Below are 20976 nucleotides of genomic sequence, written 5' to 3'. Positions count from 1 at the left end.
ACTGAAAATTTCTCCTGGGGTCCATAATTAATCTTGTGTGGATCCTTGGGGTTTGTGTATTCTTTTCTATTCTATTATCTCATGGTTTTGAATCATGAATCGTGCGCTGTCGTGGACAATTTAACCAATGCATGCACATTTGATGCACGATATTTAGTCCAATGTCATGAATTTGGTACAAACAATTTTCCTCTGCAACCCAAAATCGGGGGCAACGTTTTGTCTACTAAAGAAACAGACGTGGCAGCGTCGGCATCAATTGGTAGACTTGTCAAAGACAGCTCTGCAAAAGTGCAAAACGTATCATCAACTGGTGCAATAATAGAGTTTCGGATTGATCTGTTGCTCGAGGAGTATCAAGTTGACCACCAACTCCATGCGAAATTCTTGGGCAAGAGTTGCAAAATACATTCTGAACTCGAAGATATGTTGTTCACATGTGATTGCAATAATGCTTGAACCTGAAACACTGCAAGTTTAACTAAAATGATGTGTACTTCTGTATAAACAAATAATCAATGCAATCCTAGGGTTCACATTTTAAGGGTAGGGCAGACAAGCTCAATTGACAAGACTACAAAGAATAGCAGAATGCATATAAGAGTGTGCAATGAAGCAACTAAAGAGCAGTTTCCTCTCCAATTTTATGTTGCAAACCAAAAATGGTATAAGCAATACAAAGTGTTGAGAATTCAGGACCCTTTAGAAAAGGGGAATTTCTCAGTTGTGCTCGAGAATGGGTGAGCTAAAGTTATTTGTTGCACTCAGATATCTATGATACTCACCATTTATCAAGTTACTAAATGCAGAAGAACAGGAATATGGTTCCACTCAAAAAGGGTGCTCTAGTCATCTTTGTAAAGCAAGATGAAGCATGGATGGAAAATCAAGGATCCACGCTACCCAAAAGTTTATTTTGTTAGTTATATGACATGGCGGTTTATGGTTTGTTGAATTTTTTTAACGGATATAACAGTATAAAATGAATGATAAAAAAATAATTTAGATACCATTTATGATAAAAATAAAGTTTAGGTACCAACTTGAAAAAAAACGATATAATTTAGGTACTGATTTATGAGTTAAGCTAATTTTTAAATAGATTTAATGATTTCACTAATAGTTGGATTAACGGAGATGCCAACTTAAGGAAAATGGTATAGCTTAACGGAGATGCCAACTTAAGGAAAAGGGTATAATTTAGGTACCAATTTGTGGATTGAACCTTTTAATAATAGCAAAATTGGACAAAAAAATTTAAATAAATAAATTCAGAGGACTCAATGTCACAAAAATAAAGTATAAGGACTATATTTTAAATTCTAAAAGCATATAAGGAGTTTTGACAGATTTAAACCAAAAGAAAATGTTTTGAGTCCATCATCGTTATTTGTACAGTTCTGAAGCCCGGAACTGTGTGATGGGCTTCTTATAAGCGATCGTCTTTTAAAATCAACTTGGAACTGCCTCCTCCCCTCAAGCGGCTCCCTCACATCAACAACAAACCGTCAGCCGTCGCAGGTTACTCAGTCATGCCATCTTTCCTTTGAATCTCTGATACATGTTTCAGTCTGAACTGATTACTACAATTTTTGGGTGTGTAGTGGGTAGATATGTCCTTTAGGGGACGAGGACGAGGGCGGGGAAGGGGATTTGGTGGGCGTGGCTTTGGTGGGTACGTACCGCCAGAACCCTTTGTGCTTTTCCCTGTAAGTGATGTTCAACTACTTGTTTTCCAGGCATGGGTTCTGTTGTAAACTATACACAATGGTTGAAGATTATGTTGCCTTATTTTGGGGGATTTGCAGGATATTGAACTACCTGATGTAAAAGCTGTGCCTGAAGAGAAAATCTTAGTCGTTTGGAATTCAAGGTTGCTAAACTATTGGAAAGCCTCTCCTTACTATCTTGAAGAACATGTTTCAAAGAGTGAGTGTTTCAAATTGTAGCTTTTTTTTAGTTTGAATTGGTTAACGCATTTCTTTGTTGTAAATGCATCATATATTTTGCTTCAAGTGAATGATCTTGTTGCGCCTAATCAATAATATTTTAACCTTATTTGCTTCTTCAAATCAATAATCTTTGAAAATGTGAGAAGACAACTTATAAAGGGTGCTTCTTGAGAAACAAACAAGTTTTTTCCTTCAGTCGTGTGAAAGTTAATGCTCATGTGCATAAAGCAAAACTGTCAAACTAAGCATTTGTAGCAGTTGAACTCTATGGTATGGTATGGTATAAACTCGTTGGAAATTTTTTTTTTTTTTGTCATTAAATTGCATGCCGCATGTCTACAAGTGTGTCAGCCAATTTTCTTGGATGCAATCTTATACTTATTATTGTTAACTTTTCCCATTTTCCAGCCGCATGCCAATATTCTTCTTGCAAATTCATATGTTTTGCTGGTTATGTTATACCTGTTTTGATATTTCCCTAAATGTTATGCTAGAAAGCCAGAGTATGGATATTGAAAGATTTTCTGACTGGGGGAAGCCAAAGAACACCTCAAAACGTGATAGCCTTAACCAGGTTCTACAACTCCAATCTCATAATTTTCCTAAAGAATTGATTGGAGGTTTGCAACTGAAACAACTTATGGAAATATTTACCTGATTGTAATTATATATTTATATATATTGTACTTGAGAGCTTTCATCTTTCCCTTTGCTGGTTCGGTTACAATCGAATATTGGAATTTCAGATTCAAAGAGAGCGCAGCGAAGTGCCAAAAGAATGCGATGGAATCTAGACTCAGGTTTGAAACGGAAGCATGTCTTTATTCTTCATTGTTTTCCTGTATTTCATATTATATATTTATTGCTTGGAGTAATAGACAGTGAATGGATTCCTCTAATCAACATAATTTTTTGACTTTGTGTACCATGAAGAAACGCTCAACCTTCTACATGTATATGATATACGGGAATTACCAGTCTAGAAAGTGCTTCTATAGTCATTAAGCTAGCTGCTTATCATGCCTCTATAGAGAGGTGGTTTAATGCTATGTTACTCGGACTTGGGTGTAGGCGTCAGATTAGGGTATCTGTTAGACACATAGGTTCAATTCTTTCCAAGATTTTCATGTATAGGTCTTTGGAGCATCATATCTTCATACTCATGTTGGATACGGGCACTTTAGAAAAAAATGAAGAGTCAAAGTAACAGATTTAATGGGCTCAGCAATCATACTTCACTACACTCCTGTGATGATTTTGGAATATTTGATTTGTTTGAAATGATCTCAGAGTAGCTGGACCTGTGTGACAGAATGATTGTTTTCAAGTAGGAAAACTTAGTTGTTTTGGACCCAAAGCTTAACACAATCGATTTATCATCATCCTTAGAAGATGGCATCCAACAAGTTTGGTGTTCGAATTCCAACATGTGCAACTTTTCACTATCGTTTAGGTTATCATTCTTTCAAAGCAAAAATAGAAGTATGTTGTTTTTCTCCAACTTGAACTTAACGAGTCAGAATAGAGCAACCTAGCCTTTGTTCCAACCTTCCCTGTCATAATGATGTTTTCTACTTAATGGCTTAAGAAGAGTATCAACATCTTTCAAATCTCAGTTTAACATTTTAAATAACCTATTCTGGTTTACATGTTTCCTATTTGTGAACAGGCCTGGAGAAATTGGATGTGTTTGAGAAATTTGAAAAGGTAAATTTTCCTACCATAGCTCATTAAGCGTATACTTTGGACTTGAATTAACAGCTTATTTAAAAAAAAAAAAGGAAAACCTGTTGGAACTTGATAAAATCTCTGCTTTGTTGGTATTCTTTTTCCAATCTCTCATAATGGATGCTTGTTGACCTTGATAGACTCATTGTTTACTTGCCAGGATGGAGACAAAGAAGGAAAGGAGAAAGGTGATGGAGAAGAAGAAAATTCAGATGAAGAACAGGGAGCACAGTCTGACGAATCATACAGCGATGATGGAGATTATAATGAGGTTAGCGTAAAGCTTGAGATGCTAAACACTTTTGAATCCAAATGTTTATTAGTATTAATTCACATGATACCAGCATCTGTTATTCCCTTTCGTTTATAAGAGAGTTTAAAGGAGCCCTTTAAAGAACCCACCATAAATGTATAATCTTTAAAGAACCCACCATAAATGTATAATCTATTTGGAATTTTGTTTCAAATTGGGTTCCTAATAATGTTTACGACTTTGCAGAATGAACATTTCGATGATGATGAAGATGATTATAACATAGAAGATGACCATGATGGTATGCATTTTCTTTTTCATCTGCTTACTATTTGCAACTGAATCTGCGTGTAATTGTTACAGATCGATAAATGTTAACTTTTCAGTATGTATGGGAATAGAATATTGAGTGTTTTTTTTTTCCCTTTTAACTGTTACAGATGAACCTATATATTAGTTGCTCTTCAATTGGAATGGTGGACTTTTTGAAGTTCACTCAGGCAAGACAAGGTGCCTGCTGGTGGCATGATGGTCGCCCGCCATAGTACCTGCATCGCGCAGTGCGGTACACTAGTATTAGTTCAAAATAAATATACCATGCTTTCGTAACCTGTTTAGTTACCTTGTATATTTCACCATAACAGCACATTAGATACATGGAACGCATGCTAAAGAGCAAACTCCAAATTGACTATATATATTGTTAAATTAACTTTTTGTACTCTTCATATATTTGACATTTAGTCTTTTTTTTTTTTAAGAATTTAAAATCCAAATTCAATTGTTAGCCCAACTAAAATTATTTTCTTAAATTTATTAAATTAAAGTTATTGGTTTAATATTTTAAAATGCCAAAAAATTCTCATTTGATATCGCCATTTAACAAAAGAAGGAAAGAAAATATTGTAATGAGGTTGGATTTAAAATATTTTTAAAATTTCAAATTCAACATCGAATAAATCATCCATGAATTTGATAGATTATCATGAATGTGACATTTTTCAATATTTATGAGATTTCAATAAGGAAAACCTAAAATACACTTCTAAGACTGATTAAGTTCCATCGGAAATTCCGTGGTTTGTCTGAGAATAAACTCAGCTCTCCTTTTCTTATCGTCCCTCTCCTCAATACGCAAAAAAGCTGTTGTCCCCCTATCACCTTTCTTCTGCAAGCTCAAATCTAGCGGCTCACCCAAGATTTTCTTGCCGGCTCTAAACTTGAAATGAACAGCAGCCCTCTTTTCGGGAAGGTGTAGTTTTTCACCATCTGATGGCCCCCCTTTCATTGCTTCAATGGCAGGAGCAAATGCCTCTAGCATGGAAACATGATCACCCTTGCTTGCTTCATCAGTAGGCTTAGCTGGGGAAACAACCTGCGAAACATCTTTCTCTCCTGGTTGCAGTGGGGCAGCAAGAAAAGGATTACTTTCACCCCCTTGTACTTTTTCCTTTTCAGCATCCGTGGCCAAGGAAGTTGAAGTTCCAGAAGAACCATTACATACCAGCCTCTGTTGCAACTGCAGCAAAGCCTTCTCGGCCTTTCTCCGCTGCCTTGCTTGCTCAATCTTATCAGCACAAGGATCCGATGCCCTCTCATTCCACATGGGTGTATGGATATAAGTGTGTGGATCAGGGAAAGCTGGCAACCAAGTTGGGATATGCTTGCCCGGCGGCTTTTCATTCATATGCTCAAAACTTGGAATCAACTTCCTATTTCTAACAATTGGAAACTTCGGCACTGGCTGAGCAAATGGGATTTCCTCTTCCGAATCCACAAACCGAATTATTTCCCTAACTGTGCCAGAGCCTACAAGACAATGCCCAATATCGGAAGCACTCGGAAATCCATGTGAAGCTTCCAACTCTTCTAAAGCCCGAGTTATATCAAACAGATTGCATTCCGTCCTACCAGCTAAATTAGCATGAAAACTAGCATTTCTTCCTAAGTCACAAAGGTAACAAACTAAGATATCAGTAAGAGCCTCCAAAGCAGACTCTTTAAATCCCTGAAAACCTACACTCTCGCATATCTGTGCCACCGCAATCTTTGAAACCGCTCTTCCAAATTCATCAGCTTTCAGTCTTCCCAGCGACAACCTCTGCTGGTTTTCACTCTTTATTGTGTCTCTTGTACTTTTCACATCTCCATGGCTCATGTTCAAAACCTCATATCAAATTTTACACTTTTTTCCTTAAAATTCTCATATTATATTTTCTTTCATCCCATTAATCCCCACCTAATTGCTCATAAATACTCGCCGTCACCCTCTTATCTTGTTAATTGGAAAAGTCAGATCTATGAAAAAAAACCCGAAGAAAAACAGACCCAGAATATTTTTTTCCCTATATATTCCCCAAAACAAATATAACCAAAAAAATTACAGCTGATCCGAAGAAACCCTAGATAAAGTCTAAGCTTTTACGTCTACAAAATCAAAATTGTGGATAAAAAAAGATTTGGAAGCTTACCAGTCATCCAAGAAATTCAAAAAAAAAAAAATCTCTAATGATGAACAACTTCAGCTGAAATAAAGAAACAGAGCCTAATTTTAAAGCACACCCAACCCGAAACAAAACCCTAAGAAATACTTTTAACTTTCCTGGAGGTATTAAGAGTTTCCAATAAAGGGTCAAGGAAAATGGAGGGAAAATTTACGAAACTGAAAAAAAAAAAATCCTTCTAAGACCCTAAAAAGGTGCGGATCAAGCAAAATCGAAATTCGAGAGCGGTGAGAGTGAGAGGGGTGGATGCAGTGAAAGGGTGTTTTGGGTTTATTATTTAGACTTCTCAGGTAAACGAGTATTAACATTATACTCGCTTTGTTTTTGGGCCTATAAGGCTAGCCCAAAACTATATCGTCTTACCATAAGAATGGTTTTTCATTAAACCTGGTAAAGATAAGAGCTTGGCTTGTGGTTGTGAGAGAGAAGAAGAAAAGAGTGAAGCTTCGGAAATGGAGAAGTACTTTGGGAATGCGTATAGAGGTGACCCGGGGGTGCCCCATGCGGGCCCGGACCGGTTCGTGAATATATGGATAGGGTCGGCTGCTTTCTCTGTACTCACTTGGTTCAACCCTTACATGTGGCAGCTCACAAATCAATTCAAGTAATTTTGGTTCAACTCACTTCTCTCCTTAAATTCTTCTGTTTCATCTTTTCTCCCAGTTATATATATAGGGTTTATGTGAATTAGGGTTTATGTGACTTCTGTGTTTAATTGCCTCATGCGTTACATGTAGGGTTTATGTGAATTAGGTTGTACTGTCAATATATATTGCCTCTCCTAGTTTTTTTTTCATCTTTCTCCTATTTTTTCCTTGTTAAATTCCATATTATAAAGTTGATAAATTGAGTGTATTATGTATCTATGGACAGTACAAGACAGGGTAATTCATTGTTTCCATTTATCTTATGGTGTGGTTTGATTGGGATAGCAATGGTGCAGTGGGGTTGGATTGTAGCATTTCTTCCTTTTAGAAGTCTCAATCCCCTTTTTTAAGCCGGTTTCAAATGAACAACTTCCAGTTGTGGAAGATTTCTATTGCTTTGTTGGTAGCATCTTTTTTTAGCAAGTTGCCTTTGTGCATATTTCTGTTCCTTTTGGAATTCATAGCCATTCTTCTCACCGGATTGAGTTAGACAAGTTTGGCTTATTGACAGTTTTTGCAAGAATTCCATTTCATAATGCTGGAATTTGTCTACTTCGTTGCTTCTCATACTTTTCTCTGTAATATTCCTGGATTTTGTCTCAGTAACTTTGGTCTGCTTCAGGGCATATGCAAGACACATTTTGATTTGTTAATGATGTAGCTTACCAGAGTCCGTATCCTTATATGGATGCAAATGATTCAGTTTTTGCTAAGAATTTGCTTACATTCTTGTTAGTCTTAGCCAATATGAATATTTGATGTTTTAATCTATCTACAGCAACCTGTATGCCTCTCAGCATTGTATTTCTTCAGTGAAATCATTGCATATTTGGAAAACAGGCTCTTCATAGGTGGCAGATTCTGCAGTATACTAATCTAGCATTCATTTATACGTTCCTCTTCATCCTCGATATCGCATGTTCCAGAGTTTCTTTTTATTTATTAATTTGGAGTATGTCAATTTGTAGTTGGCATGACAAAGCAATGATATTTGAACATTACCATTGGAAGAAGGCAAAGGCTAAGAACCAACCATACAAATTTAAGGTTCGTTGTCTGTTATCTTTTGTTGACAAACTTTCTTAAAAAGTACTATGCAAAGTCCTAGATGCCTTATACGAAGTTGACATAAAGCGTTCTCACAAACCCTTCTCTTTTGTTCTTTTCAGTGGAATGAGTACATGGACAAGGATCACAGGGACTCGTATTATTTCAACTGGCCTGTCTACTTCCCATAGTGTTTCTTTCATGTAGGCATGCTCTTTGATAAGTGGTTCAGACAAAGAGGACTTTACCTGCCTAAAAAATTATGTTATCTTTATTGCTTTGTCCCTTCTTCCCGACTCATTATGCTGTTTTAACTCTACCCTATCGTATTATGGTGAATGTTATATGGTTCAAGTAATAACAGGATCTTTTGTCAATTTTTGTCATGGTTCTTATGATGCTTTTGAGTGAAATGTACTGCAAATCTGCTAGTCATCAATGCTATTGGAAACAGGATGGGAAGATTGTTGTTGAATGCTAGGTTGTAAGTTGAAAAAGATTTGTGCACATCCCTGGATAACATTAGTCAGTGATTGTGCTGCCATTGACTTGTTTTCAAAAGCTAAGGCAAGTTTGGGTGATAATACAACCAGTGCCTTCCCGGGTTTTAAGCAAATTCCGGCTTCAACATATCAGGTTGAGCTAGTTATGGGATCATTTGCATTTGGCTTGATATCTTTTTCAATCTGGGTTAAATGTACAATTTGAGGCTTGTATTTTCACATTGGGGTCTGAACTTTTTTTAAGTTAAATCTCTAAGTTTAACAATCGTTTTTATCTTGGGATTTGAACTATTTTTTGGTTCAAGTTAATCTTTGCATTTGGCAATTGTTTCCACATTAAGATCTAAATTCTGTTTCAAACTTTTTTCCAAGTTGAAGATTAAGTTGAACAAAAAAATTGGACCCTAATGTGGGAATGATTGTGGAAAAAAATTAACCCTTTCAATTTCAATGGATTGCTGTTGATCCAGCTAGTAACTAACTGTTGCAACCGGTCCTTCGAAAGTTGTCAATGAAATAAAAATAGGGAATGATACAAACATCTGGGTGGAAAATTTTGTGCCTGCAATGGGATAATCTTGTTACGTTATAAATGAGTAATCAAACTGGCAGCAGTAAGAATATAAGGTTGAAATTATGAGAGTTGCTCATTTCTATTTTCCAAGTGAAACAAGAATTTGGTTACCTTGATTCTTTCATGTTTACAAATACGTAAGATTGAGTTCACTATTAAATTGGTTGAATTGAAAATTGATTAGATTCTTAATTTAGATAAAGAGATTGAATCGAATCATTTAAAATCAATAAAAAATTAATGGTCGAATAAATTTATAATTTTAATCCATTATTTAATTATATTATTTAATTATTATTAGATTCCTAACGAATGAATTAAACGAAAACAATTAATTGATTCCACCGCTGATTCGATTTTTAGCTCTAGAATTCAATGATTAATCTCAAATTGAATAAAAATTAAGGAACACTCCCATGTCACAGAGTTTACTTTATAAGCTTGACACGTAATCGACCACTTGGAGACGTTCTTTGCCAAGAAATTTTATAGGAAGTTGTTCAAATCCTATCTAGGAACAGAAGCCAAAGGGAAAAGAACCACCCCCTCCTCTTGAAAACAGGCAATGGCGTTTATTCAATATTCATCTCCTTGTTTCAGAACAACCTCATTTCCTACTTTATCAGTGCCCATCAGAGCTTCTTCTCATCTCTCTCTGTCAACCACTTTCAGAAAATGGGTCCCAGCATTTAGAGTCAAGTCCTTGAACTGGGTCTTCTCTGGTGCTCTTGCTCTTACATTATCTGCAACAGGCAAGTCTAATTAACCTGTAATGAATGCTGGTTAGGCTGCTTTCTTAGTAATATTGCTTACGCTCTTGAGCACCACTTTGTTTACTTTAGAATTAGTCACATCATTACATTATACAAGTTCCCAATGCTGTGATGTTTTGGCTTATTATTTTTGTCGAGAAAAATGGGGCTTATGAGGCCAACATTTTAGGGGTTGGGTTTGCGGAGGCAAAAGTCGGGGTTAACAAGCCGGAATTGCTTCCTAGAGAGTTCACTCCAGTGATTGATGTAGCAGGCTTTCTCTCTGATGGCCAGGTTTGGTTTCTTTCAATTATTTTTTACTTTTTCGTGGGACAAAATGTTTGGATATGGAATATTGGTAAACGCTGAAACTAAAGAGAAACTATTAAACTCTTCAAGCCTTCAAGGCATATAACAATGTCACATTGTTACTTTTATAAACCTCCATAGTGCAATGGCATTCAGTGATTCACTATGTTTTTCATTGATGAAATCCATCCACTTAGCATTCATCAGCGTAAAATTAGAGTTATCTGATTTGGTGATACAAAACTTAAAGGGCTTCCTTGGTTTTGTTCCATTTATGGAATAGTTATTCAATCTTGGTTGAGCTCTTTGTGTCTTCCAAACGTAAGAGGAGTTCTATTTATAAGCAAATATATATACTTTATAAACATTGCTGTCCGCATAGATGTCTTTCTTATAGACATAACTGGCCAAATAGATGTCTCTTCGTATAGACATAACATTTGACATGAATTTTTTAAATATGTCTTGTTAAAGACTTGTAACATTTGACAATCACATACAAGTCATGTGACATTATTTTGAAAATGTTCCAACATTAAATGTGTTTTTTTAATGATTTCTTCCTATAACTTGCTTGTTTTGCAAGATGAACAACTTTAGTTTTTACATGACATATTTCATAGTGATTGAGTACATAAGGCCCTTACATGTTAATTGACCAATAATTATATCAAATTGCATGCTTAGATCCGTACTTTTGATCCTCATTCTGTCTAGTTTTAGCTCTCTCAGACTTATGTTTGCTAAGGTACCGTAAAAATGGGGAAAAAAAAACTTTTTGAGCATGCTCTCCACTTTTTTGAAATTTTATTGTTTATCCTCTGTGCTCTAATTGAGGAAAAAGCCATAGAGTTATAACTACAATTGCTATTTTCAAGAAAGCTCAAGGAAGAAAAACATTCATTTCATCTTGTCTTCTGGATAGTAAGCCAAACTCTTGTTGGAAGAAGCAAATATAATTAATAGATAAATAATGCTACTGCCTTTTACAAACGGAAGATTAATACTAACACCAGACTGTTAAACCTCAGGAGAAAAGACTCATTCAGGAGATCAGTGATATCGAAAAGAATACCGGCTTTAAGTTGAGAGTATTAGCACAAAATTACCCTGACACACCAGGTATGAGTAATATATAGTTTATGTGTCATTGATCTCACTGTGTGTGTGTTTTCTTATAATTAGATTTTCTCTTTAAAACTTATGTTTATTCTCAAATTGCTATAGGGTTGGCAATCAAAGACTTTTGGCAAGTAGATGATCGAACTATAGTTTTTGTTGCTGATCCTACCTTTGGTAAAGAATTTGACTACGGCATTGTCTTTAAACTCTAATATGACGGATGGAAATTTTCTAATTATGGATGGATTTCGGACCAGGCAATATATTGAATTTCAATATTGGGGATTCTGTTGACTTAGACATTCCCCGAAGCTTTTGGAGCCGTTTGGCAGGGAAATATGGAAATATGTTTTACTGGAAAGAAAAGGTAAACTTGTTCTATCATCCATGTATAAATCACAGTTTGTGTACGAAAATGTTCAGTTTATGCATGATTTTTTTCCCTGAAAAGTAATTTCGAGTTATTTTGGCCGAAACAGGGGGAAGATGCATCTATTGAAGCTGCCGTCATGGCAATATCCAATTGCTTAAGAGAACCTGTGGGGCCAAATAATTGTTCCGAGGTAAAATAGCACTATATTAGTATTACAAGCATGATCAATTCCTTATGTTTTCATTTTCATCCCGTTTGATAAATAGATCATCTGCAGCTCTTTGTATAGGTTGATATTATTTACCAGTAGAAACCAAGTTGTAAATGATTTTTTTACTTATTCTTCGGATGATCTACTACTCATATAATGTTTGTCAATTTGGATTGAAGAAATGAAACAATGCTGCTGATTTGAGTAGCATTAGAGATTTAGAAAACAATAAATAATCCATGTTAGAAACTCATGATGTATTGTCCTCATTTAAGTATCCTTAAACTTCTTGGATGTATATTTAAAAATCTCAAAGGATGAATTGCAGACACTTTAAGAAAACAGGGATAGGGGACGACGCATTTCCCGGTTACCTATTGTATTTATTATATCTGCATTTTGAAGCAGTATTTACTAAGAAAAGCAAAAAAAAGACATCAACTGCTGATCTAAGAATCTTCCTCGGAATATTTGTATCTCATAAGAATGACATTGTGCAGATACATGCATGCATGCATGCATGCATACATACATACATCGACACTCTGGTGTATGCTTCTGTTTCTGCAGAAGTCGTAAACAGTATGGAATTTTACATGCAGGAGCATTGAACTAATAGGGGAAAAAAAGGAATAACATTAGCTTAATCATCCTGTCAGAAAACAATATAATGGAACTACACCTAGAGACTAGTAGTTTTCTTTATTTTGTCTTCTAAGATCTTCTGTAACTCTTCAGGTTGACAAGGGACAGTTAGAGGTCCCATTTGTTGGAATCCATATTCCTCTTTAGCTTGCTCTAATAGCCTTAAAAACGCTGGATTCCTCAGATAACTCAGTTCCAAGATAAACCTCTTTGATTTTCCACCTTTGACTGCAATTACTGCAAAATGTCCTTCCTTCACATCGTTTGGTATCTTTGTTTCTTCCACATCCTCATCAAACTCAATGTTATTTCCATCGCGGCCCCTTGACGGTAACTCTGAGAGAAAACTCTTTAGCTTTTTCGTCAAAAGCCTAATTATTACAAGCCCTGTATGACGTTGTTCCCAGTTCTGCTGCATTTTCAGGCACTCTGGATAACTCTTGGAAATACTCTAGTGTTTGGTTTTGTGATTGATTGGTGGATCCTAAGAGAGGCATTTATACTGGGGAGTTGAAGGAAATGGAAGCCAATGTGAAATTTCTGGGAGACATTATGGGGGCCATTTTCATATGGTTGGAGCCAAACTTGTCATTTAATGCCATCTTCGATACTCCATATATTTAATTTCCATGCTTTCTCGTAGACCGGTGGGCTCTTTCGAAACGCGGTATACAGTACATCTATGCAATTGTTTTGATGTTTGCCACAGTGTCTCTGCCTCCCTGGACTGGTTGAGCTGTGTTTACCATGCCGTAGGTTATGTCAAAATCGAAATCGAATCCTACGATTTCACCGTAAAATCTAAAGGGAAAGTCGTCCGTCCTTTCCAAAACATGCGAATGAATGAATCTGACTTACACCTGTCATTTGAGCACATTACAGGTGAGATGAATTTGGGTTCGGTCAGATATTTCATATATGGTTGATAGTAGATTTACATTCAAGTCATTTGTGTTCTTTTTAATTGAATTTTACCTTTTTAAATATGAGTTTTGAGACTTTGAATTAGTTTCTTTTTATAATTAAATTGAATTGGATAAAGTTCAAACTCATGTTTGTCATGTTTATGCAGACATAAGTACAAAAAAGGTTGTTCTAAACCAAAAGAAAATAGCTTTTGTTCTAACCCCCATTACTAATTGTCGGTTAAAGGGTTTCTTTTTAGCTGTTAGGTAACGAAAAGAATAGAATGTCACCTTGTCCATAGTAGATCATGCCTGTTTAAATCTCTTTTCTAAATGCAGGCAGGAATCTATGACAGACCGACCTACAATATTTTTATTACATAAACGATTGAAGATTTATTACAACCCATTTTAACAAATCTCATTACCACAAAAACTATATATAAGAAAACCAGTTTAAATATTCCATTTAAATTTAAAACAATCAAATGGGTGTCAGCCGGTGGCTGTTATCTATTTTCTATTGACTTCAACAAACTTAAAAGGACGACCGTAAATTTGAGCGCATTAAGATTTCCATAGGTGATTCCAATAGCTACCATTAGACTATCATTGCAATCAAAGTCATAATTGTTGGTCCCAAGCATTAAAGTGACTCAAGATACAGGCATGGGAGAGGAAGCAGAGCAGAAATCCTGGTGCCACTAAGTATGTATTTATTCTTACTTAATGATCTGTTTAAACATCAAGTTGTCTGTCATTAACAATTGATTTTGTCTTCATAATGTTGTTGCTGAGAAAAGCAAAAGTTACCCATATTTATAAACCAAGTGATTATACCTTTCCTCGATATTTGCAATTTTCAAAGTAAATGATGATATATACTTGGATATTTTGTTGGAACCGACAAACGAGTGGATCTGTTTTCCAACGATAGTCAAGATTTGAACGAAGTCGAGAGAATCCAATAATTGCATTTCACAAATAATACATATAAGTGGAAACTTTTACCGTGTTGTACTACTGTGTACGGTTGTTTTGTCTGACGGTGGGGAAACAGATAAATGAAATTAACGAGTTCATGGGACCGTATAACAGTAGCGTCTGGTTTATAGCTTTGAAATGACAATGGCTGAGCATCCATGGTCTTTTCTTAATGATATTCCAAGGTTTTCTGCAAAACTCACTCAGTAACCTTACAATATTTCAGTCTAGAAAATAGCAAGCAAGCATTGAAAACTGCAGCTGGCTTCTTTTCACTGCCAAATGATTTTTTCCCAACTATTTTGAAGGCAATCTAATCATGTGTTTCCTTCCACTACTATGCATACTTTAAGATTTCTCACAAGCACCATTTTTCTGCATTTCCTCAAGTTCATTTATTGTAGTATTCAAGTAGCTGAGGTTACAGCTGGTATGAAGTGGAATTTCTTAACGTAATTGAAGGAATTTCTCCATCGTCCTCGGCTTGGGAATCTTAAAATCGGTCGAAAATGATTACACTGTCATTAAAACTCTTTTGCTCATTCTTTAATAAACACAAATTCTGGTTGAAGGTAAGGCAAAGGACTGAGGGCTTCATGTGATATACTAAGCAAGTAATTACCTATTAGTTAAAATATACAAATGAAGACATGTTGCTTCGTACAAGAACTCGAAAAAGTTTACAGAAATCTTTTTATTTGTTTTCCTAGTAGCTAGCTTTCTAGTATGTTAGCTTTACATGTATCCCCAACTTTCAGTGCAAGCATTGTTGCTTCCTTTGCTGTGTTGTAGAATCTCCTGCAGTTCATGAGGTCGACAAGGGAGAGAAAGAGCCCCTTTCTGCTGGAATCCATATTCTTCCCGAGCTTGATCCATTAGACTTAGAAATTCAGTGTTTGTTAAGTGGTGTAATTCAATAACAAACCTGTGTGTTTCTTTTCCCTTCACTGTAAAAACAGTAAAAAATCCTTCCTTAACATCACCTGGCACGGCTTTACCAACACTCATGTCTTCATTGAATTTGGAATGGTTGAGCGCCGGAGATGCACTGTATTCTGAACTCGAGAATCCCTTTCGCAATTTTTTAAAGAAAGGTCTGAACATCATTAATCCTCATCTGCTTTCTGCCATTTTCTTGATTAACAACTTCTCACCGAACTTTTGAGTTTTTTTTGAAATCTATGCTCCTTAATGCCAGACTTGGAGGGTATTTATATTGTTTTTGCCTATAGATGATTGAAATGTCTAAGTAATGCTGTGGAGCCAATCTGTTACAGCCTAAATGCATCAACAGACACAGCATTATACTGTTCTCAACATCGATATTCCTGTTCAAAGCTTTTCCTTGATTTTGCCTTATCTTTCCACAGGATATTGCAGATAAAGTGAGAATAAATTAGCATTTCTCGATGATAAGACCCTTTGCTTGATGTGGAAAACTGATACTTAACAGATGGGGAAACTTACCGGAAGTTAACCATAAATTGATTGATATAGGCCATTAACATATACGGTTTGATTATCTTAGTTTATATTCCCTCTTTAACATGGATTGTTAATAAAGGACTCTAATTAGCACTTGTTTGCCTATACGTAGAAATGACCGAATGGGGCCTGGTTAAAGGTGTTTGATTCTTGTTTCTGCAATTCTCTCAGTGTTTGTTTTATAGCATGCATGCATGCATGATCCGATTCATAGAGTTATACAAGAGAAAGAGGATAGGGCCAATCCGCAGGTGATTCTTTTTCTCCTATCAACTAGTAGGCCCTCCATGCATCTACTGAAATCTGCAGGCACTTAGATTTCAAGCGCAACTACGGATAAGAGGATGTAACTGGATAAGAATGCCAGCTTTGGAGGCCTGTGCAGTTGCGCCATCTCTTTCAGGCTCCTTCCTCGTACCGTACTAGATGCATTTTCTCACAAGGGACAATTGCATTTCACACATCATTTTCACTTTAATAAGCAAAAACTGTAATGTTTAGCATTTTTGCTTCTAAAATGAAGCTACTCTTATCTGCAACAGACATCAATTGACTTTGAATGCACATGGAGAAACTATCTGTGACTGTCAACTGTACTGTAGGTCGAACGGCTATAGTTTAAATGGTATCAGCGTGAGGTAGAATTTAATGCATATTAATTTTTTATGATGCTTAAAGAGTTTGCGAATTGAAAATTAACACAAACTACTTGTTTGTGGTTAGCCCAACATGTATCTAGATCATCTTCGAAAATTGAACTTTGTTGATACTGGTGTTCAATAAAGATGGGATAAAGAGGTTGATTCATTTGTGACAGCTGGAGAGCCGAAGATAAAGGCTAAGTAGGAAGTAGGAGAGGACTTAGATCTGGAGAGTGGGAATAGGTTATATGGTGGTATGTTTAAGGAGAAGCCAACCTCTTTCTATTCATGTTGGGGTATATATAAGGGAAAATATTTTTGTCTGTTAGTGCCATGTCACCGACAATAACGATGGTGACCCGCTTGTGCAGTCAGTCAAGTGACATGGTCGTTATATATTGGTTGTCGTACCGTGTGATCTTATTTTGATATTCCTTTTATTGAGGTAGTATGAGTTTGTTATGCTTCAAAAGCCTTTCAGTGGTCCTTAAGAACATTCTGTAGCAGGTGGCTAAAAGCGGATGGCTGAGAGCTAGTGCCTTCACTTGCGGGTCGCATGAGGTATGCAGACCGTTACTGATGGAATAAGGATGCCATCCCTGGGCGCCTTCTGTGCTGCTCCTCGTGTTGCCACTTGCCTAAGCTGGGGAAGGGGTATAACAAACTTGTAATAATAACATATCTATCCCATGGAAGAGAAACAATACATCTCGGTGGTAAACAGATGTAAGAGGATTAAGAGATATATATATTTGAACTAAAATTGCTGATGAGAGTATCAATCTCAATGGAAATTTTCAGGCGAGAGAAGTGCCAATGGCCCAAACTATAACCAGTTAGAGTTCTTATCTATTATCCAAACTGACATTTATAAAACTTTCTGATACTGGTTTTGAATATGCCATAATCAATTTTGTATGTATTAAAACGTTGGTCATAACTCATAACCGTCACTGCTTAAATCCCATTAATTGGACCCTTACGACTATTATATATTATCATAAAAATATAGAACCATCCCTTCAATTTCCATTTCCGGTATTATTTTCCTGTAACTTATATTGCCTAATAATTTTATTATTACTTATAACTATACAAATATGAAGTATACCATGTTCTACTACTGTTCAGAATGTCCCTAAGGTTGCCTTATAGTTAGGAAACAACAAAAATAATTGAATTATTTCGAATACATGGGACCAAAGGAAACAGGGTATTATTTGGGTTCTAAAATGACTGGAGCTCAGTAGTTCTCGATTTATCTACATCATCATATTCCAAACTTTTTGCATCACTCACCTTGTCGCCTAGCCTTGTCCAAGTTTGCTTTGCAAAACTCCAGCGTACAAAAATCAGATGTTAATGTATAACCAAGCAGTGAAACTACAGCACTGACTTATTTTTACATGATAACTTCAGATTCCGAGAACATGAAACTTAGCAGAGGGCTTGTTTCCATTGCAAATGATTCTTAGAACTATTTTTAGAGATACCCAAACCCTATATATATTGTATTTTTGTTCATAAGTTAAGCGTACTATGGACTCTACCAGAAACTAGTTTACATGAGTTACTTTCCACTGTATTCCCTTATATTTGAATAATAGATTATGATTTATATGTAGACGAAACCATAAAACTTTGGAGTCTGGTCGAGTTCAGGTCTTCACACTTGGAAAAAGTTTGTTTCTGCAAATGTTAACGCGTTTCAGAACCCTTAAAACAGCTTATTACCAGAAGTCTTTGGGTTGTTCTGAAAATAGTCCATTTAGCTTACTTTCTGAAAATAGTCCATAAAATTTTCATTTTCACTTGCTGCATGCTAACTCCATTATGTCAATAGAAAAGTATGCAGTACATGAAAATACCGAAGGTGTACTTTAATAAAGAACTGTAGAATTGGAGAAGGAACTCCACTGTCACCAGAGAATTAAATGAAATAACTTATTTGTCCAAAGCCATTGGCTTTCTAGGCTAGTTTCCAGAGTTGTAGAATATCCTGTAATTCTTGAGGTCTACAAGGAAGACAAAGAACGCCCTTTTGTTGGAATCCGTATTCTTCCCGAGCCAGCTCCAGTAGACTCAGGAATCCAGGGTTTGTTAAGTTGTCTAGTTCAATAACATACCTCTGCGCTTCCTTTCCCTTCACTGCAAAGACTGTAAAATATCCTTCCTTAACATCATCTGGCACTGTTGGTGAAGCCACTTCCTGTTCTTCATCAAAATCTTCCTGGTTGAGAGCTGGTCCTCTGGATGCTGAGACCCAGAGTCCCTTTCGTAGTTTTCGAAAGAACGGTGTAAACATCATTAAAACCTCGCTTGCTTTCTGTTATGTTCTTGATATGAATCTCTTAGTGAACTTTGACGAGTTTATTTGGAAGGTATGCTCTTTTTGCCTAGTTTGCAAGGGAATTTATATTAACCTAGGCTAACTTGTATGAAGCAGTGTGGAGCCACTTATAACTGCGTAAGACTCGTCAACTTGAGTAGGACTACACGGATTAACAGACACGGAATACTGATCTGGTAATGTGTTAATCTCACTTTCGCCTTATCTTTCACTACCATATTTGGAGCTGGTGGGACTGAAGTACATATTGAATTGTACACTGTTGTCTTTTCCTTTTCTCTCCCGTTTTGATGACATTGTGCATAAAGCCATAAAGCAGTTTCCCTACTATGGGACATTGGTACTTTACGGAAGAGAAACTGTTTCCGAAATGGTACATGGTATCCTTGTTGACGATTTTAGCAATAGTTTTGAAGTTCTTTCATTTGAATATTATCAGTGTCAGACTCAAAAGAATCTGCCGAGAAACTTACATTGTTATTGACATAAACATGTCAAAGAATTTTCTTTAGCAACAAGCTGTTCTACAAGAATCTAGCTTTATCAAAATAATTTCATTTTGTTTTCTTCTTCTTCTTCTTCTTCTTCTTCTTCTTCTTCTTTGAAGTTCTTTCATTTGAATATTAAATTTTCCAATATCAGTGTCAGGCTCAAAAGAATCTGCCAAGAAACTTACATTGTTATTGACATAAACATGTTAAAGAAATTTCTTTAGCAACAAGCTGTTCTACAAGGATTTTCTTCTTCTTCTTCTTCTTCTTCTTCACACTGGTCTGTCGTGATGCTTGACGAATCCATGCGTAGAACACCCTTGTTTGTGATTGGATTTGGATTTATAAAGTTGTGAAGTTTTCGTTTTGGATTTACTGTTTGGTAGACCCTACACATGGGTGTTGAAAGAAGTTTATGGTGTGGATGAGAGGCTAAGTGGATAAGATTGCTACCACTTTCTTGCCCTTTCATCTCACAACACCAGATGCATGGTTGAACTGTTTCTGTTGGTGCAATAACAGAAATAACAGACTCGGCAAGTGTCTTGTGCAACAAGCCTCGATGCTTGCTGAGCAAACAAATGAATTCGAGCAAAAGAAAAGAAGAAAAAAACTAGAAAAATGGAGAGTATTTGATGAACAAAACTTGATTCATTCATTAAGAAAACAATGGCATGAAGCCAGTACATAAATCAAGCACACAGCTTGTCAAAATCAGCAAGTAATCACCTAAACATTACCTACCTCCACTAATTACATAGAAACTTGAAATTTTAGCTTGTAAACTTATACAAAGTTGTGTTTACAGCTCATACATAAGCTAACTACATCAATTAAAGGCCTAACTTAGTTAGAAATGAACTAAGACTCATTTCATTAACTAAAGTTTACAAAATAAGCATAAATAACTTGTTGAAGCTGCTCCTGCACAGCTTGGTCTTCATGGCCTGCTTGCTGTTGAATGTTTGCTGCATACTGACCAATTTCATCACTCCTCCTTGGTTAGTATGGTGCAAACACCTAATTTTCCTCTCAAATGCTCGAACCTTGTGACATTAAGACCTTTAGTTAGAATGTCAGCAAGTTGATCCTCTGAATTGCAGTGAATCAACTTCATCTCTTGTGCTTGCTCCATTTCTCTAACAACATGCAACTTAATGCTGAAATGCTTTGTTCTTCCATGGAACACTGGATTTTTAGCAATTGCAACAGCAGATTGGTTGTCACAAAAGATCTCTGTTGCTTCTTTTTGATGCACATTCAAATCAGCCAAGATCTTCCTTAGCCAAATGACTTGGTTGACAGCATTTGTTGCTGCCACATATTCTGCTTCAGCAGTAGATTGAGCCACCAGGCTTTGCTTCTTCGAGCTCCAGCAGAACATGGCTGAACCAAGGTTGAAAGCATACCCTGAGGTGCTTTTCATATCATCTATCGAGCTTGCCCAATCACTATCAGTGTAGCCAATCAGCTTCAGATTTCCTTCCTTCTGTACCTCAA

The 20976-nt window shown here is 36.1% G+C and overlaps 6 protein-coding genes across 6 annotated transcripts; 3 read left to right on the top strand and 3 right to left on the bottom strand.

Moving 5' to 3' along the window:
• The first annotated feature begins 1368 nt into the window (after positions 1-1368).
• Positions 1369-4661, top strand: LOC105799763 (uncharacterized). Its single transcript, XM_012630472.2, has 9 exons — positions 1369-1521; positions 1605-1709; positions 1809-1929; positions 2447-2572; positions 2699-2752; positions 3622-3659; positions 3841-3951; positions 4180-4234; positions 4374-4661. Exons 2-9 carry the CDS (start codon positions 1614-1616, stop codon positions 4388-4390), a joined length of 618 nt encoding a protein of 205 aa, XP_012485926.1. The 5' UTR covers positions 1369-1521; positions 1605-1613; the 3' UTR covers positions 4391-4661.
• Positions 4662-4847: 186 nt separating this feature from the next.
• Positions 4848-6677, bottom strand: LOC105799761 (transcription initiation factor TFIID subunit 8). Its single transcript, XM_012630469.2, has one exon. It carries the CDS (start codon positions 6089-6091, stop codon positions 4979-4981), a length of 1113 nt encoding a protein of 370 aa, XP_012485923.1. The 5' UTR covers positions 6092-6677; the 3' UTR covers positions 4848-4978.
• Positions 6678-6813: 136 nt separating this feature from the next.
• Positions 6814-8508, top strand: LOC105799762 (uncharacterized). Its single transcript, XM_012630471.2, has 3 exons — positions 6814-7041; positions 8053-8131; positions 8254-8508. The coding sequence occupies exons 1-3, from the start codon at positions 6890-6892 to the stop codon at positions 8320-8322; spliced, it is 300 nt and encodes a 99-aa protein (XP_012485925.1). The 5' UTR covers positions 6814-6889; the 3' UTR covers positions 8323-8508.
• Positions 8509-9752: 1244 nt separating this feature from the next.
• LOC105799759 (thylakoid lumenal 15.0 kDa protein 2, chloroplastic) lies at positions 9753-12228 on the top strand. The gene is made up of 6 exons (XM_012630467.2): positions 9753-9960; positions 10151-10254; positions 11301-11391; positions 11497-11565; positions 11649-11758; positions 11871-12228. Exons 1-6 carry the CDS (start codon positions 9774-9776, stop codon positions 11961-11963), a joined length of 654 nt encoding a protein of 217 aa, XP_012485921.1. The 5' UTR covers positions 9753-9773; the 3' UTR covers positions 11964-12228.
• Positions 12229-12420: 192 nt separating this feature from the next.
• On the bottom strand, positions 12421-13622 carry LOC105799760 (protein SMALL AUXIN UP-REGULATED RNA 16). Its single transcript, XM_012630468.2, has one exon. It carries the CDS (start codon positions 13036-13038, stop codon positions 12658-12660), a length of 381 nt encoding a protein of 126 aa, XP_012485922.1. The 5' UTR covers positions 13039-13622; the 3' UTR covers positions 12421-12657.
• A 4982-nt stretch (positions 13623-18604) lies between these two features.
• On the bottom strand, positions 18605-19323 carry LOC105797720 (auxin-responsive protein SAUR72). The gene is made up of 2 exons (XM_012627649.1): positions 19180-19323; positions 18605-18907 (listed from the first exon to the last, which is right to left on the bottom strand). Exons 1-2 carry the CDS (start codon positions 19321-19323, stop codon positions 18605-18607), a joined length of 447 nt encoding a protein of 148 aa, XP_012483103.1.
• Between the last annotated feature and the right edge of the window lie 1653 nt (positions 19324-20976).

The sequence above is a fragment of the Gossypium raimondii genome, chromosome 9, assembly GCF_025698545.1.
Source record: "Gossypium raimondii isolate GPD5lz chromosome 9, ASM2569854v1, whole genome shotgun sequence".
Lineage (NCBI taxonomy): Eukaryota > Viridiplantae > Streptophyta > Magnoliopsida > Malvales > Malvaceae > Gossypium > Gossypium raimondii.
This window is presented reverse-complemented; position numbering and strand designations above follow the sequence as displayed.

What these genes read in the sequence shown, in the direction of transcription:
- LOC105799763 (XM_012630472.2), top strand. Translation starts at nt 1,614, where the DNA reads ATGTCCTTTAGGGGACGAGGACGAGGGCGGGGAAGGGGATTTGGTGGG. An exon ending in AACCCTTTGTGCTTTTCCCT is followed by an intron (nt 1,710 to 1,808) that starts GTAAGTGATGTT and finishes GGGGATTTGCAG; the next exon opens with GATATTGAACTACCTGATGT. An exon ending in GCGATGGAATCTAGACTCAG is followed by an intron (nt 2,753 to 3,621) that starts GTTTGAAACGGA and finishes ATTTGTGAACAG; the next exon opens with GCCTGGAGAAATTGGATGTG.
- LOC105799760 (XM_012630468.2), bottom strand. Translation starts at nt 13,038, where the DNA reads ATGCAGCAGAACTGGGAACAACGTCATACAGGGCTTGTAATAATTAGG.
- LOC105797720 (XM_012627649.1), bottom strand. Translation starts at nt 19,323, where the DNA reads ATGTCCCATAGTAGGGAAACTGCTTTATGGCTTTATGCACAATGTCAT. An exon ending in TAGTGAAAGATAAGGCGAAA is followed by an intron (nt 18,908 to 19,179) that starts GTGAGATTAACA and finishes AAACTACGAAAG; the next exon opens with GGACTCTGGGTCTCAGCATC.
- LOC105799762 (XM_012630471.2), top strand. Translation starts at nt 6,890, where the DNA reads ATGGAGAAGTACTTTGGGAATGCGTATAGAGGTGACCCGGGGGTGCCC. An exon ending in CAGCTCACAAATCAATTCAA is followed by an intron (nt 7,042 to 8,052) that starts GTAATTTTGGTT and finishes GTCAATTTGTAG; the next exon opens with TTGGCATGACAAAGCAATGA. An exon ending in ACCAACCATACAAATTTAAG is followed by an intron (nt 8,132 to 8,253) that starts GTTCGTTGTCTG and finishes TGTTCTTTTCAG; the next exon opens with TGGAATGAGTACATGGACAA.
- LOC105799759 (XM_012630467.2), top strand. Translation starts at nt 9,774, where the DNA reads ATGGCGTTTATTCAATATTCATCTCCTTGTTTCAGAACAACCTCATTT. An exon ending in GCTTTCTCTCTGATGGCCAG is followed by an intron (nt 10,255 to 11,300) that starts GTTTGGTTTCTT and finishes GTTAAACCTCAG; the next exon opens with GAGAAAAGACTCATTCAGGA. An exon ending in AAATTACCCTGACACACCAG is followed by an intron (nt 11,392 to 11,496) that starts GTATGAGTAATA and finishes AAATTGCTATAG; the next exon opens with GGTTGGCAATCAAAGACTTT.
- LOC105799761 (XM_012630469.2), bottom strand. Translation starts at nt 6,091, where the DNA reads ATGAGCCATGGAGATGTGAAAAGTACAAGAGACACAATAAAGAGTGAA.